At 37.5% G+C, this 15,776-nt stretch overlaps 1 protein-coding gene across 2 annotated transcripts in view; it reads right to left on the reverse strand.

Annotated features, from left to right (window-relative positions):
• MCTP1 (multiple C2 and transmembrane domain containing 1) overlaps positions 1-15,776 on the reverse strand; it is a 217,926-nt gene that overhangs the window by 45,799 nt on the left and 156,351 nt on the right. For both annotated transcript variants that reach the window (XM_064735559.1, XM_064735558.1), the window contains one exon: positions 6,379-6,498. In XM_064735559.1, coding sequence (XP_064591629.1) covers positions 6,379-6,498 — 120 coding nt within the window. The remainder of the gene's footprint in view (positions 1-6,378; positions 6,499-15,776) is intronic.

Here is a 15,776-nt window from a genome sequence, read left to right on the forward strand (position 1 = left end):
GTGAAGATTTGAGTCATCACATTGGAGGACTACAGGAAAGTACCCAGACAAAACTACTTAAAATCTTTAAATAAAAGGCTGTCTTTAATAAAATTATTTTTCTTCTGTTCTCAAAATTTAATCCAAAGCATGGCTAGTTCTAACTTCTAATAGAAAAATATACATATAAATCATCAAAGTCTATGGAGGAGAAAACCTACAATGAAATTAGAAGATGCCTTGTCACTTTATATAATTCTTAAAAGATAGTTTTTTATATATATGCATATACACTCTACTATGGAAATTCATAAAAAAATTGTGTATGGTGCATTAACTCCCAGCTGTTTAGCATAATTTGCTATGCAATGACATGTGCATCTCATAAATTCAAGAGGAAATTGGCTACTTAATATTTCCTTAAAGGTTCTAAGTATTAACTATCCATGCAAGTTGTGAAGTGATCACTTTCCATGGGAATATATATGGGAGAAGAACATTCATGGGTACCTTTGAGAATGTGCATCATTCTTCTATTAAATGTTAAATTACTTTGAAAAATAATAGACCAAAGGGAGAGAAATATTAGTATCTTCAGTTGAGAGAATATCAGAGTGGCAGATGTTGGCAGGGCCATCCTATCCTCCCTAATCAAGCAGATATTATCAAGCCTAACTTCCCTACTCAAACAAGGTCATCTCCGAGGATGTTGCCCAAGACCATGTCCTGAAAGGTCTTGAATATCTCCACAGATGAACACTTCACAACCTGTCATGGCAATCTGGCCCTGATTGTCACCACAGTTACAATGAAAGTGCTTTCTTGTGTTCAGATGAATTTTCACATATTTTGGTTTGTGGGCATTGATAGTGTCCAGTGATGGAGCACCACTGAGAAGAGGCTGTGTCTCTCTCCCACTCCCTTCAGCCATTTATACACATCATCAAGAACCTTCCTCCATGCAGAACAGTTTCAGCTTGCTCAGCTTCTCCTTATATGCTAGATGCCTTGATCCCCTCATGATCTTCCCTTTGCTGGAATGAAAAGTAACTACCACTCCTCACCTTCCCAGCCTGTGCTGATAAAAAGCCAGAATACATACACTGTGTAATGGACATGACAGCAATTTCACCACGTCTCTGTGATTGTGAATGAATGTAGCTGCACGTGGACCTCTGAACTCCTGCTGGTTCCTATATTGTGCACACTTTTGTACCTAATGTGCACACTAATATACTTCCCTCTGACATGCTGGTTCTGAGAGAGGGTATGAGAGACTTTTCCAGAGCCACTTCCTTATTTGTGTGCCTATACTTGGCCTGAGGGGCACATCTGTCTTGTTGGACTGGTTTTGAGGGCTTCCTTGGCCATTCACCCTGCACCCTTTTCTTGCCAACTCAGACCACCAATTTCACAACAGGACAAGGGGCAGTAGCTTCAAACTGACAGAAGGCAGGTTTAGATTAGATATTGGGACGAAATTCTTCATTGTGAGGGTAGGGAGGAGCTGGAACAGGTTGCCCGAAGAAGCTATGAGTGCCCTATCCCTGGCAGAGTTCCAAGGCCAGGTTTGACAGGGCTTTGAGCAACCTGGTCTGGTGGAAGATGTTGCTCCAAATCACACTATTCTGTGATTCCTCACTTGATGAATCACTTTTATGGGTCACCATCACCCCCCTCCCCCATTTATTTTTAGTTCAATGCTTTCCTCGTCAGGTTGGACAGCTCCTGGGAAAGAAGATTTTGCCCCACGTGGTGAAGTGAATATCTTCCTAGTAGTCTTCAGTCCTCAAAAAGTATCCCCCAGTTGTAAAAACCAAGTCCCTGCTGTCAATAAGAGCTGTGCAACTGGTTGTTGTCCTCCCGGATGTGCACAGTCCTCCACAGGCAGGATGGAGGAGAAAATTACCTGCGCTCCCTGTCTGCAACCTATTTGATCATGACAAGAACAGTGTCACCAGAGGAGATCCATTGTGCCTGTTACAGCGGTTAAGCATTATGGATCAACAGCTGAGAGAGTGTCACAGTTTGTCCTAATTGTGGTACCCAGGCTTATGTACACAGGGTAAAAATAAGATTCATAGCTATGCAAACTGTGTTTAATCTCCCTATGACACGCTCCAACCATATAATCCACTGTTTCATCCCAGGGAAAGGGACAAGAACAGCTGGATGGTGGGAACATTTTAAATCACTTTGAGAGATTATCTGACCATTCCTCAAGTTAGGCAGCTCCAGCAGGCAGTCAGAACATAGCCTGAAGTAGAAATGCACAAGTAGCAAAAAAAAAAAAAACAACAAACCAAAACCAAAACCAACAAAACTTTTTCCCCACTAACTCCATGCAGTTATAAATGACTCTGACTTTTGCTTAGAAATAGAAGATTGCAGACACCAGACAGAAGCTCTGCTGTTTGCTCCAGGTTGCAAAGGTGAGGGGCTTTTTTTTGGTGTATGTGAAACCATCAAAGTATTAAACAACTTCTTTAAAATACTGAAAATAAGCTTTTAAACCGACCATACTTTTTGTTAGTTTGCAGTCAGTCACCATACCATGCTCTATTATGTATAGGGGCAGCACCTCTCCCCACCACACAAATCCAGATGATGACAAGGAGCAGCAGGGAGTGGTGACAGAAACACAGCAGTTGATAGCTACCCCACAGACGATGTAAAAAAGATGATGGAAAAAAGGCAGGAGAAGAAAAAATCCCAGCCTTGTAAGATTCACTCAGTTCTAATCTTGTGCATTTAGGTGATCATGGTTTAGTAGAACAACAGCTATGCTAAAAATAAATTATTTTGTGAGATCAGATACTCAGGAGTACAATTATAAGGAAGTCTAAGTATCTTTGGAGAAAGCAGCAGGATGTACTTCAGGCAAAAATGTTACTGCAGAATTCAGAAGGTGGCCTTAAGAATGCCATCTTAGCTATTTTTTCCCCACCTAATACCATCAGATTTTTACACCTGCCACATGACTCAATGACAGAAATTAATTTGTTTTACTTCTGTTCAGAATTATCCATTAAGTTTACATCTATCTACAGTCACTTACACCAATGTTTAATGCAAGAGTTCCTATTTCATGAGAGCACATCTTTCAGAAATACAACTAATCTTGATCAAAATGTACAAAAGATAGGGAATCCAATGCTTCTTTTGGAAATTTGCATCAGTGTTAGACTACAACCACAATGATCATCAATCCCACAAGGAGTCCAACTGAATCTATGGAGATATAGTACACTGCTTCACCTCTGTTGGGCATTCCAATTGACTTATCTCCTACTAGGAAATATGCTTGGGCCTTCCTCTTGCCCCAACCATACTGCACCTTGAATTCAAGAATGGAACTCGCATATATTACTTGTTAGGAGTAGTAATAAATGGCAAAATAACTGTACCTGCATTCAAAAAGAAGCACAGGTTCATGTTATAATAGAAGAACCCAGATTCTTGCTTGGCAGGTGAATTTCTCCATGAGGAAATAAGTTTCAAACTACTTCCAAAAAAAAACTGATGCCCAAAAGGAAAAAGCAAATGGTATCTTATCTAGAGAGATGGTCAAACATGGATGAGTTAAGGCTGGTCTGTGTGCAATATCCAGACAGAAACTCAGTGTAACCAATCATTGACCAGCAGAAGTGTGGTCCCTAGCACTTGACTGATGAGACAATTGAAAATTGATTTCTCAAAGAGATATTAAAATGGAAATCAACTCTTCTGTGCTGCTTTGCATGGTCCCAAATTTAAGTATGTTTCATAGACATTAAAGAAGTATAGACCCTATACAATTTTTAACTATGCTTGTCTAATGTTAATCAGGTAACAAATACATTTATCTTTGTGTCTTATCATTAGCCTTAGGATTTCAAAGCAACTTCTGAAGTTAGATGATATATCTAAGATAAATAGCAAATTATTTCACAGAGACACACAAGGAATCTCTGATGACTTGGAGAAAGAAGTCAGATCATGTGAATGCTGAAACATTCTCTAGCCACTAGGAAACTTTGCTTCATTAATTTAGATAAAATTTACACTCTGCACAGGAAAATGTAGGTATTTTTAATTACTCCTATTCTAATGATACTGAAGACTCATGAGTTAATTAAAAAGGCTTACAATAAATCTGCAAATGACTTCTCTCAAGGTAGATGCTCAACAAGATGATAACCAAACTTAAATCATTATAAAAACAAGGCCTTTAATGGCACAGATACCAAATATTTGGGATCAACATGGTTGCTTGATATAGGCTGTATTAGCTTGGTATGAAGCACTCTAAGCAAGAGGAGAATTTTAGGAGAGTCCATTCTTAACTGAGAGTCCATCACTAGCTTCATTAGTTTGTCAGAAAAGTTACATGATCAAATAATCTTCCTAGGCAGGTGGTACTTCAGAGAGAAATTAAAAGTATTTGTATGCTCACAAATAAAATTTCTCCTTTCACCAGGGATTTCAGATACTCATGAAATCTTCAGGTTGAGAAGCTTTAAGCATTTCGGCCATCAGGAGACAATGGGCTGTGTTTTAAATATTGCATGTTTTAAATCTTGATCTTAAGCTTTTTCCAAAAATGTAATCACATTTGGGATTAGGGAATACCTTCATCATTCCCACCCTTATTTTTAGATGATCCTTGGAAACATAACAGTCTTAGTGATGCAGACAGGTAGCAACAGTGTTGGGATCAGGGCTGTATGGGTTCTAATAACTGCAGTTGCAATACATTAGGGGATCATTCAGGCTGGAAGGGATTTCCAAAGTCCTGCTCAAAGTGGGGTCAGCCGTGAGGTCAGATCAGGTTCCTCAGAGCTTTACTCAGTCAGTTCCTGGAAACTTTCTATAGTAACTGCAGTTTCCTAAGCATTCTCTTCTACTGCTTAACAATTCTCATAGCAAAAAAGGTTTTGTAGTCTGAACCTCTTTTGTTTCAAATGAAGTTTGTTGCCTCTACCACCACAGATCACTTGTGCAGTCTAGCTCCATCTTCTTGTTAACCTCCTTATAGGGCGTTCCAGTCACTAAAAGCCTTTTATTTGCCAGGATCTTTCAAGTCTACTTCCCTCAGCTTCTCTTCAAGGGCTGGTTGATGAGGGCTTAAGCCCCTGATCATGTTGGTAGCCCTTCACTGAACTTGCTGAAGTCTGTCAATGACTTTCTTGAACTGGCATGCTCCAAACTTGACACTATCCTAGATGCATTCTGGCAAGTGCTGAAGAGTGGAAATAACCACTTCCCTCAATCCACTACCTGTGCTTCTGATCACCTTGCTGCCTTCTAAGACCCCTAGGCCCAGTTCAGACAGCTGCTTTCAGACAACCAATTCCCACTCTTTATCACTGCAACAGGTTATTTCTCCCCAAAAGCAGAATTCTTCCTTCTGAAGAATTCTTCCCCCTTCTTCCTTTCATGGGGCTCCTATCAGTTCATTCAATCAACCCACTTCGATCCCTTGGAGTGGCAGATCCAGAGTGTCAAATGGTCCCACACAACTGATGTAACCCAAAAACTTGATGGGGGTGCACTATCATCTCCTGTACATCCCTGGAAGAGATGTTAAACAGGACCTTGTACTGTGGTAGTCCACTTGTTACCGACGTCCATTAACCACTGTCCTCAGAGACCAGTTATCTAATCTGTTTTAGATTTTTCTCCTGCCCATTCAGTTATCTATTCAGATCATAAAGTAGTAGACAACATGCTGCTTTTGGGATACAAAAACTAGTACAAATATCAAATTCATAAGGCTTAGCAGTACGGCATGCCTGGATGCTGGAAAATTTGTACAGCATTGAATTCAACTTCAACTTTTGATATGTACTTCTGAAAATTTAAACCATTTTAATATTGTTAATAAATGCCATTTATTAGTAAATGTTTCCTACATTATATCCCAACTACATGTTAATTAAATGATGGCATTAAATGAGAATAAGAAAAGGCTAATATTAAGCTCAATGAATATTAATTGTGATGAATTGTGAAATACAGTAAAATGTGATACATTCTGAAACTGTTATCAAACTGGAATAATTTTAATTTTTAAATTCAACGTGTTAATAAAAAATACAACATAAGGACTTAGCCATATAAAATAATTTCAAAGAATTTGCCTTTTCCTCAAATAGGAAATAAGCCTCTCTGCTCCCACACAAAACAGATTCTCTAGATAATGCATGTTCTATTGTATTTTTAAATGACACTTCAACAAAATCAGACTCACTTATATTGGACAGCCAGAATAAAATTAAATTGCAGGTGGGAAAATTGTCCATCGAACATTGTGAAGGGAGACATTTTGAAAAAGATATCGTGTTTAACCCAGTTTAAAATTTTACCTAGTTAAAAAAAGCAAAGAACATATATGCCCTTGAAGTAGAGAAGACTTACTGTATCATGTTGCCTGTTATCTTTTCCTGATACGATCAAGAAGTAGTTCCATGCCAGCAGCAGCAGCAAGGCCAGTGGTATCATGTAGAGCTCAAAGTTCCAGACCACAAAAAGAAAAAGCTAGAAGACAGAACAGGAAAAAAAGTGATTGAAATCAGCATTAAAATCTTGTGCAGAGTTACGACCAATAAATTGAAACAATTCTAAAGAAATCCACCTCTCCTTGTGGAGTGTTGTTCAACCACTTTGCTGACTCACACTTACGTCCACAATACAACTACTACCCTTCCCAATCCCTCCTACTTAATTCTTGGAAAAGAAAAATTGATGTACTGTAATCAAGAGGAATATTAATCGTTCTGTCATAAAATGATGCTTTTGTGAATAATGCAAAAGAGCATAAAAGTAAGATTGCATTTTAAGAAAGGTTAGTTGCTTTTATGAATCATAGAAAGGCTTGGGTTGGAAAGGACCTTAAAGGCCACCTAGATCCACCCCCCTCAACACAGCAGGGGCATCTTTCACTATGAAAGATGAGACTGCTCAGAGCCTCATCCAACCTAGCCTTGAGCACTTCCAGAGATGGGGCATTCACAACTTCTCTGGGCAACTTGTTCCAGTGCCACCATCCTCAACAGTAAGGAATTTCTTCCTAATATCTAATTGAAACCTCTCCTCTTTCAGTTTAAATCCATTACCTCTTGTATCACTACATACCCTAGTAAAAAGTCCCTCTCCATATTTCTTGTAGGTCATGGGGATATGATAAATTTAAAGAAGACCTCAACATGTTATTGGATCTGGTTATAGCTTTGAAACAACCCTCTAGCAGTGTAAAGGTGGCACAAAAGTTGATTAAATACTAATCTGCTATTTAGAAAAAAAGAACATGGTCATTTTGTACTAATGTCATACAAACAAACAGAAGTAGCAATCATAAGTCTTTTGGATGGAAAACTAGCAAGAAATCACAGTAAAAGCTAAAATCATATGATTATTTTATAGAAAGTGTAGTAAAATAGAACTGATTGTGGATTCATCAAAAATAGGTGTAAGAAGAATGCTGAGAAGCCACCTAAGTCCATCACTTTGAAAACTCTGATTTATTGCAGTGTTAGCTCATAACAGCTCAAGTGCTCTGTGACCAGGGGTTGCCAGAAGCCTGGCTGGGTTACATCTCCTAGAGATATGTGCCTAAATAACCGGGGCTGGTCTTCAGCATGGGATCAGCTTGGTCATCCCACTGCCGGAGAAACCCATCCCACCACCAGCTCCATACACCACTGTCTAGACATTGTTCCCTACCAATGCTGCTACAAAATTAATGGCTTACAGGAAATAACAAGAAATAATTGGACTACAGGCCAAACTAAAACCATTTTTACCTCCAATTTTCCCTATCAATGAACCCCCTTTTTATTTAAGCCAGCTGTAGCCATAACCGGGGTTTGTTTTCTTCAACAAACAACAAAACAACAACAACAAAAAAGTGAAAGCAAATTGTGCTACATACTAGAGCTGGATAAACATCCAGAAATCTTGATAAGCCTTTTCATCCAAATGGTAAAGATTTTGAATATTATTACTTTTAATACCTTCTAAAAGGATTGAAGCTGTTGTGCTACAGAACTCACAAACCTAAAGCAATGCCAATTCCTAGGTAAACCAAAACAGAGCTCATTTTCCCAAATTAGCCATCAAGATGTATGTAAAGATCAGTAAGAATAAAATGCAGATTTTAATAGTCTTCAGCTAGATTTTTTGTTTGGAGTCTTCTGCTAGATTTTTATTTGGAGTTACAACAAAATGATCTTATCAAATACAAGCACCCACATAGAAAGCAAAAAAAATAGTTCTAAATCTTAGGTAATCTTTCTCAACATCAGGTAACTTACCTTACCCCCATACTTTCTACCCCTCTTTACTATGTATATGCAAGCCTATGAAACTGCAAGACAAACATGATAATTACTAAAAGAACTGAAAAGCAGTGTTTTTGATACACAAACAAGGATATTGACATTTCTAGAAGTTTTTCATTTGAAAGAAAAAAAAATTACGGTTGTTTAGTTTAAAAGAAAATCTGTTAGACATGGTAATGCCTAAGAAGCTGTGCTGGTTTCAGCTAAGGTAGAGTTAATTCTGCCTAGCAGCTGTTTTGGATTCAGAATTAGAATGGTACTGATAACACACTGATGTTTTGGGTTTTTTGCTAAGTTGTGTTTATCCAAAGTCAAGGGCCTTTTTTCAATTTGCCTCACGCTCTGCCAGTGGAAAGTATTCAAAATAAGCTGGGAGGGAGCACAGCTGGCACAGACGACTGGAACAGACCAAAGGGCTATTTCCACATCACAGAGCATCATGTTCAGGATATAAACCAGGGGGACTTGCCCAGAAGGGTGGATAATGTGGTTTCAGGAAGAGGGGTCTGGCAAGGGTCAGTAGGTGGTGAGAAACTGCATTGCATTGTTTTGTTTGGGTATTTTTTTATTACCATTTTATTACCATTTTTATTTCCCTTTATTATGGCATTTCACTTTACTTTCAATTATTAAACTGTTCTTATCTCAATGCAGAAACTTCAATTCTCCTCCTCATTCCACCAGGATCTGGGGGAAGAGAGGAGACATTTGAGCAAATGGCTGTGTGGTGTTTCATCTCCAGCTAGGCTTAAAACCACAATAGAAGCAATCAACATCTCATCTCATTCAAGAACTGCTCTGTGACCTTGCTGTATATAAGAGAGTGGCAAATCAGATGTAACCAACTTGGAACAAATTTTGTGTCTCAAAAGAAAAACAAAATACCCTTGCATGCTTTAACCCCAGAAATACCGAGTCAATGAATGCACACTGAAGGGTGCTCTGGAAGCCAGCAAAAAGCACAAAGTACCAAAAAAGTAAATATTAGAGATTACCTGTTGAGAAAAGGCAACACATACAGTCTTTATCAGGGCCCCAGCTGAACTTTGGTTAAAAAGTGGTTAAGAAATGAAGTACTATTTAAACACTCCCTGGCCCCAGAGGAAAAAAGCCAACAATCTACACACAGTCTCAGGAGACATGGACCTGACTAGAGTCTGAGGAACATGGTCATCATGTGCTGTGTACTCCAGAATATTGATGAATTCCAATTCAAACACTTCTCCCTTGAAGTTTCTAAAGGCCAAATGACCTTCAAGGGCATTAATTCCTTACAGTACAGGCATTAAAACATATTAAGATATTACCTTTTTTACAAATTGTAAGGACATGCCATTCAAAATGTTGATATTACACCTGTCATCTCCTGAAGATGATTTTGCTGACCTGCCACCTTAATTTCCATCTAGTCTGTCTGAATTTTAACCAGTTCCTCCTTTTAGGCAACGGTGTCAGCCAGGCACTACACAAACATTGCAACACAAATTATATGTGTGCTGCATGAGACCAGCACAGTTATGGCCCTCTGACCTAAATGGCCTCATTATTCTTCCCAGACAAGAAATGCACTCATGAAATGTGTATGAGAGAAAACAAGCAGATTTCCAGTATCAGGCAAAACTTTTAAGTAAACAGGAGCAATTCCAAAATCTGGTGCAGAACAGCAAGAAAACTCCAGGACTCAGTTCTTATGGATGAAAGGCCTGATAGCGGATGTGAAAGAGAAGAAGGAAGCGATATGTACAAATCTTCATGAAAGGTGGAGAAGTAAACCAACATTCCATTAAGCAAGTATAGGCCAAAAAGTCCCATACCCAAAGCAAACCAGAAAAGCTAACAAATAAGTATAAAAGAACAGTTCTGAGAGTTGTCCATGTCTGTAAAGCATCTAGTGGATGGTATCTGACATGATAACTTCCAGGAAAACAATGGCTCTGTGTGTGTAAAAAAAGGATGGTCATCACTACTGAAACAAGCTAACTATTTTGAGAGATGAGTGTGAGTCTCAAAGGTTACAGTTTAATACAACTGCCATTTCCTATACAGAAGAATATAAGAAGGGCTTTTTTCATCTCTCCCGTGAGATCAAAGTTTTCAGAGTCACAAGCATGAACTGGTCATTTTCAGTTGACACTCTTAGTGAGAGACACATGCATTAAGTCATCATTCAGAGAGACACATGACACTATCCCTAGTGTACAACACTTCAAAAATTAATTTAGGTTAGGATATTGAATATCCTATTCTTTTGCAAACTACAGTATATTTTAAAAAGAAATCTTATCCAAAATTATTAACGCTTCCTACTGTTGAGAAAAAAAGCCTGCCCTTTCAGACTAGCAGCTGTGGATCATTAGCTTTCCAGTGATGAGATGTGTTTGATGAGTATTTTTTTTTTCTAATTAAGAGACAAGATTCTCTATTTGACTATCTTCTGACAGAAGTGAAAAGAAAGATTTCTGCCTTTCTGTGGAAAGGCCATATTCTACAGAACAATTATTTCAGATTTCTTTTTATCTACCTCCACCCAACCTCTTTTCATTTTTAACAAAATCCTGTTTGCACCCACTTCACAGCAGTAACCCCTGTTTTTCTCAACTCTTCTCCTTTTTTCCTTTTGCTTCTGTTTTGACTGCTAGCAGGGAAGAACATGTAAAAAAAAAAGGATCAACCCTACAGGGGACACTGACCTCATCCTCAGGTACAGAAGAGACCAGAGGACATATTGAAAGAGGGCTGCAAGAACTGCTGTTTGAAAGCTTTATGACAAAACTAGAAAATGTTAATTCCACAGAAATGCCTGAGTTCAGTGGACCAGATACTGGCGCTGGTAGCACCCAGAGCCATGAGCTGTAATGTGTTGGGAGTAAAGCAAAACACAGACATCCCCAGTGCCATTGTCTCACACAGGGCACAACACTCATGCTGCAGTGTCCTTCTCAAATTGTGGCTTTCCTTGATCATTTTCACAGAACATCTCTACAGCCTTCTTTACATATTATCTATATCCTTGCCTTATATTTGTAACCAATCTCTTGACTACCCTGGAAACATAAAAATTGGCTGCACAGCATTTTGGCACAATCACAAATAGACAATGTCTACAGCTCGAAATACTGCACTCCAATCACAGGATCTTCCATTTACCATTTAAGCTTAAAATGACAATTTTATCACCTTAGGCTTTGTCCCTTGATGTATTCTCACAGGACTAGAAAGAATGAGACAAAACCTGTATCTGCTTGATACAGACTGTACCAAGGACTGCAGGTTTTAAGGTTCCTGCATGGTGTTTTATACTATGAAACACTGGCAACTACTTTGTATTGTACTTTAGATAGATACTAGCTTCTTCCATTATGAAAGTAGTCAGTTAGTTCTAGCAATCACAACTCTGCTGATCTTGTACAATACTTTTATAAAAAAAATTAGGAAGCATTTCTTTTAGCTGCAAGAGATCTCAAATACACTACCATTAATGTAAACACCACTCCAAATGCACTGCCTTCATTCAGATAAGTCTGGAAGAAATATGCCTTTTAAACCTACTCTAAAGTATACTCCAGCAGTTTTTTCATCAGTCTTGCAATTTTAGTTCCAATTACCTGAGTGCTAGGAGGAGGTGCAGTATGAAAGATTTGAGTCTGAAAGGCATTATCTGTTACTCTGTTTTTCTGTACACACAAAAAATTTACTTGAAAATAATAAAAGCATGCAACATGTAAAAAATACAGAAAAAACCCTATAAAATTCCCACTTGCTTTATTTTGACAAATTTTCAGTTCAACCTTGGATTAGTGCTGGTTCTCTTTTTAAAGTGCCTGAGGTCTTGGGAGTCCGAGAAATGTATAATAATTAGTAATTTTATTCTCTAAGATATTTTCCTTTATCTCAGAAACTAACATGGATTTGTTTGAATTCTTTCTCTCTTTGCTGGAATTAGAAGAACTGAGCTCACTTTAGATTTAGTTCCCTGAGTTCAATTTAGATTTTTATTAGCCTTCTTTCTATTTGTTTCATGTAGAAAGACAAAAAAGAGATACACTCATGACAAATAAAACAAGAACTTAACAGAACGGATGAAGTATTAATTAATGCCAGTCCAAATGGGGCTTTTGATGTATTTTGATGTATTGAAAGCTATATATTAGCTTGCTAGAGCACTTGGTCCTGCATCTAGAAGAACATACCAAAATAAAATTTCAGTAAATGACGGCATTAGATGACAAGAAGTAAATAAGAAAAGGCTAATGTTAAGCTCAAAGAATATTAATGATGAATTGTGAAAGACATTAAAATGTGATACATTCTGAAACTGTTAACACACTGCAATAATTTTAATCTTTAGCTTCAATATCTGAAATTTAAAAAAGCAACATAAGGACTTACTAGGTAGGACATTTTTCCTCACAGGTTTTCCATGCTGAGAATCTGTACAACAAACCCCAGGCTCTATTTAATCTCACTCTTTTATCCATCTGTAGTGTATCCACTTGTTACTAAAGCAACAATTCTGAAAACTAGATGTGACTCACTTGATCTTCATCAAACCACCCAGTTTGTTTGTGAAACCATTTACAGCCAGAACAACCTTTGCTTTGTGCTGATACTGCTATCCAATCACACCATAATGTATGTTGCATCTCTACAAGATTGTCAGCACCAACAAAATGTTTTATATAAAATTCCAAAATTTTTATTTAATTATTTGCTTACAAATAATTATTTTCCTTACAACTTCTAACAGATGTTTCAAAATAATTTTCCAGAAGTACCACAATCTTTACTTTGAGAATATCAACAACTTCAAGAATGCAAAACTCAGAGCCACGAATGAAGTGCCACTTTAAACAGCACATGGATTACAGACATAAAATTTGTACTGCGGTAACGAGTTGCTAGTCTATCTACTAACAAAAGTTAGGTGGAAATAAAAATTATACTACTCAAAAATATTTTTAAAATGTGGAATCTCTTGTGTCATTTTCCCCCCCCTTCATTTAAGAGTTTCTGAGCTGCATTATTACATCTGGGTAGTTAGTATCCAGGATAAAATTAAAGGGCAAGATATAGTTCACTAAGGGAATTCCCATACAAACAGCCTCCTGCCATTCACAGGCCGTTTCAAGATGGATTTTTTCTGTCAGACTGTAAAAATGCTGACAAACTATGAGAAATTTCTATGAGCACTGACACCTGGCATTAATGACCAACTAGGGTACATAAGATCAAAAGCACATCTAAGAATGGGGCTATTAGGGTCACTGAACCTCCATCCCATCTTAATACCACATTTTCTGAACAATACCCAACTGTTCACTGAACGGCCCACATTTTGTCTAAGTGACATTACCTAAAAACTGCTCTACATATTATTTTCCAAGTAAAAAACTGCTTTTGATGTTCCCAGATTGATTTTCACAGAATCACAGAATGGTTAAGCCTGGAAGTGACGACAGTGGGTCATCTGGTCCCACCTCCCTATTCATGTAGGGTCATCCCAGAGCATGTGGCACAAAACTGTGTCCAAACAGATCCTGAGTATCTTCAGTGAGAGAGAGAATCACTTCAGAAGAAAAATCTAAGGTGCTGACTTTGTGAGAAGCGTAAAATCACAACATGGATCATGCTAGATAACTACAGATATTTATGCACAATAGACTGATGATCTTAAGAGCTCTGTACAGTTTTAAATTTTGTTGTGCTGAAAAGGATCACATGCAAGCAGGGATCTACATATTCACATCTAAATTCCTTCATTATGTAGGCATTTTATCACTTCACCCGGGCATCAATTTTCTGTCATCTACGTCTTGCAATTCAATTTGAAAAATGTAATTTCTTCAGACAATCCAGGAACAAAATGTTATCACTGCCCTCTTCCTTTCTTACTGCCTTATGAGAAGCTGATGTTCTTTGAACCGGCCTCCTGCTCTCCCAAAAGGCTGAAGATTTTAAAATTAAATTGTCCATCAAAAGTTATCAAACTGTGTATAGAGAAAAAATATTTAGGACCTTCTTCAGCTTAATTACACTTCACTGTACATCTACCAGAGTTCAGACAACATACATACTCCCAAAACACCTGTATAGAAGTTGTTAGAAATAGTTTTTAATGAAAAGTAAGTAATTTACTTTAAAAATTGTGAACATGAACGACATAAACTTCACAAATGCCTTAATTGTGCCCTTATTAATTGGTATGTCAGAAAACCTAAATAAGCCCTCCTCACTATTCATTCATAAATAACCACCACAAAAATAAAAGGACCATTAGTATCAAAGGATTTTAGGAAGCACAACCTTTGATAAAGTTAAGTCCTTTGGTTGTAGGAAAACTGACACTTTACCAACTGTCAGAATGAAAGCAACAGCAATAAAATTTAAACCGTATGAATGAAGACTAAAACCTTGTGGCTGAAGGTGTTAAACTAGACTGTGATTTCCAGCGATAAAATGCAAAAATACTGTGTTTTGGTTTGGTAACTACCAGTATGCCTGGCTTCCCTATGGAGAGACACTTCCATAAGCTGAAGTCTCATTTCACAGACTGGAACAGTAATGTCCTTGTTATATTGAAGAAATTCTGTCCAATTAGGTCTAATTATTAAATTATTTCAACTTTTCAAGACCATCAGTCAACCTCAATGAGTTCTTCAGGCTGATTTTCATACTCATGATTTATGACCTGCTTCATCATGTTCTTTTGTGATGTCTGGAGTATTGGTTGAGTATAACTGTATAAAAACAAATAAATAAAAAGCCTAGGATTTGTTCCACTATTTCTGACCAGCTTTAAAATACATAACCTGCAATTTGTTCACACAATGTAGGAAAATGTTTTTCTACCTTTTAATGTACTTATTTGTAAATAAATTTTAATAAATTCATTTCAGTAATTAATTTCAGCTAGCTTGCCATTCATTGTAACTTGATCTCCCAGTCTATATCATACTTTAAAAAAAATGCTCCTTCATTGATCTCAAGACTTTGCCTCCAAAACCTCATTTCTCAGTGTTTGCAGATATATGTGTCTGCTCTGTCATATACAGCTATGCGTGCCTGTTCCTATTCAGCTCTAATGTTAATCTAGCGCTGAGGTTACCAACTCCTTCTAGTCTATTTACAGTTTTTTTCCCTATGAACATCCTGTAGCTTTGATGACCCTAAATGATTTGTTTGAAATAACTTTGATGCCAGAGATGTCTACATGTTAGCATGTAGGCTATGTGTTTTTCTTCAGTATTTACCAAGTCTTTTAATTTTTCTGTGCAGAGTACAATTGTACGTTGCAGAAATGAGAACTTAGCAGCAAATAACAGTTTAGATCACAGAGTGAAGCAGCTCCAGGTATCTGAACAACCCAAATCCTCTACTTGTAAGTCTCTCCCCAGGCTGAAGTCACTGAGACAAGCAAGTATTTTTTGTTCTCTAGTACGATAGGTGCAATTATATTCTGCAATGCTTTCTTTAAAC

Source organism: Zonotrichia leucophrys, chromosome Z, assembly GCF_028769735.1.
Source record: "Zonotrichia leucophrys gambelii isolate GWCS_2022_RI chromosome Z, RI_Zleu_2.0, whole genome shotgun sequence".
In the NCBI taxonomy this organism is placed as follows: Eukaryota; Metazoa; Chordata; class Aves; order Passeriformes; family Passerellidae; genus Zonotrichia; species Zonotrichia leucophrys.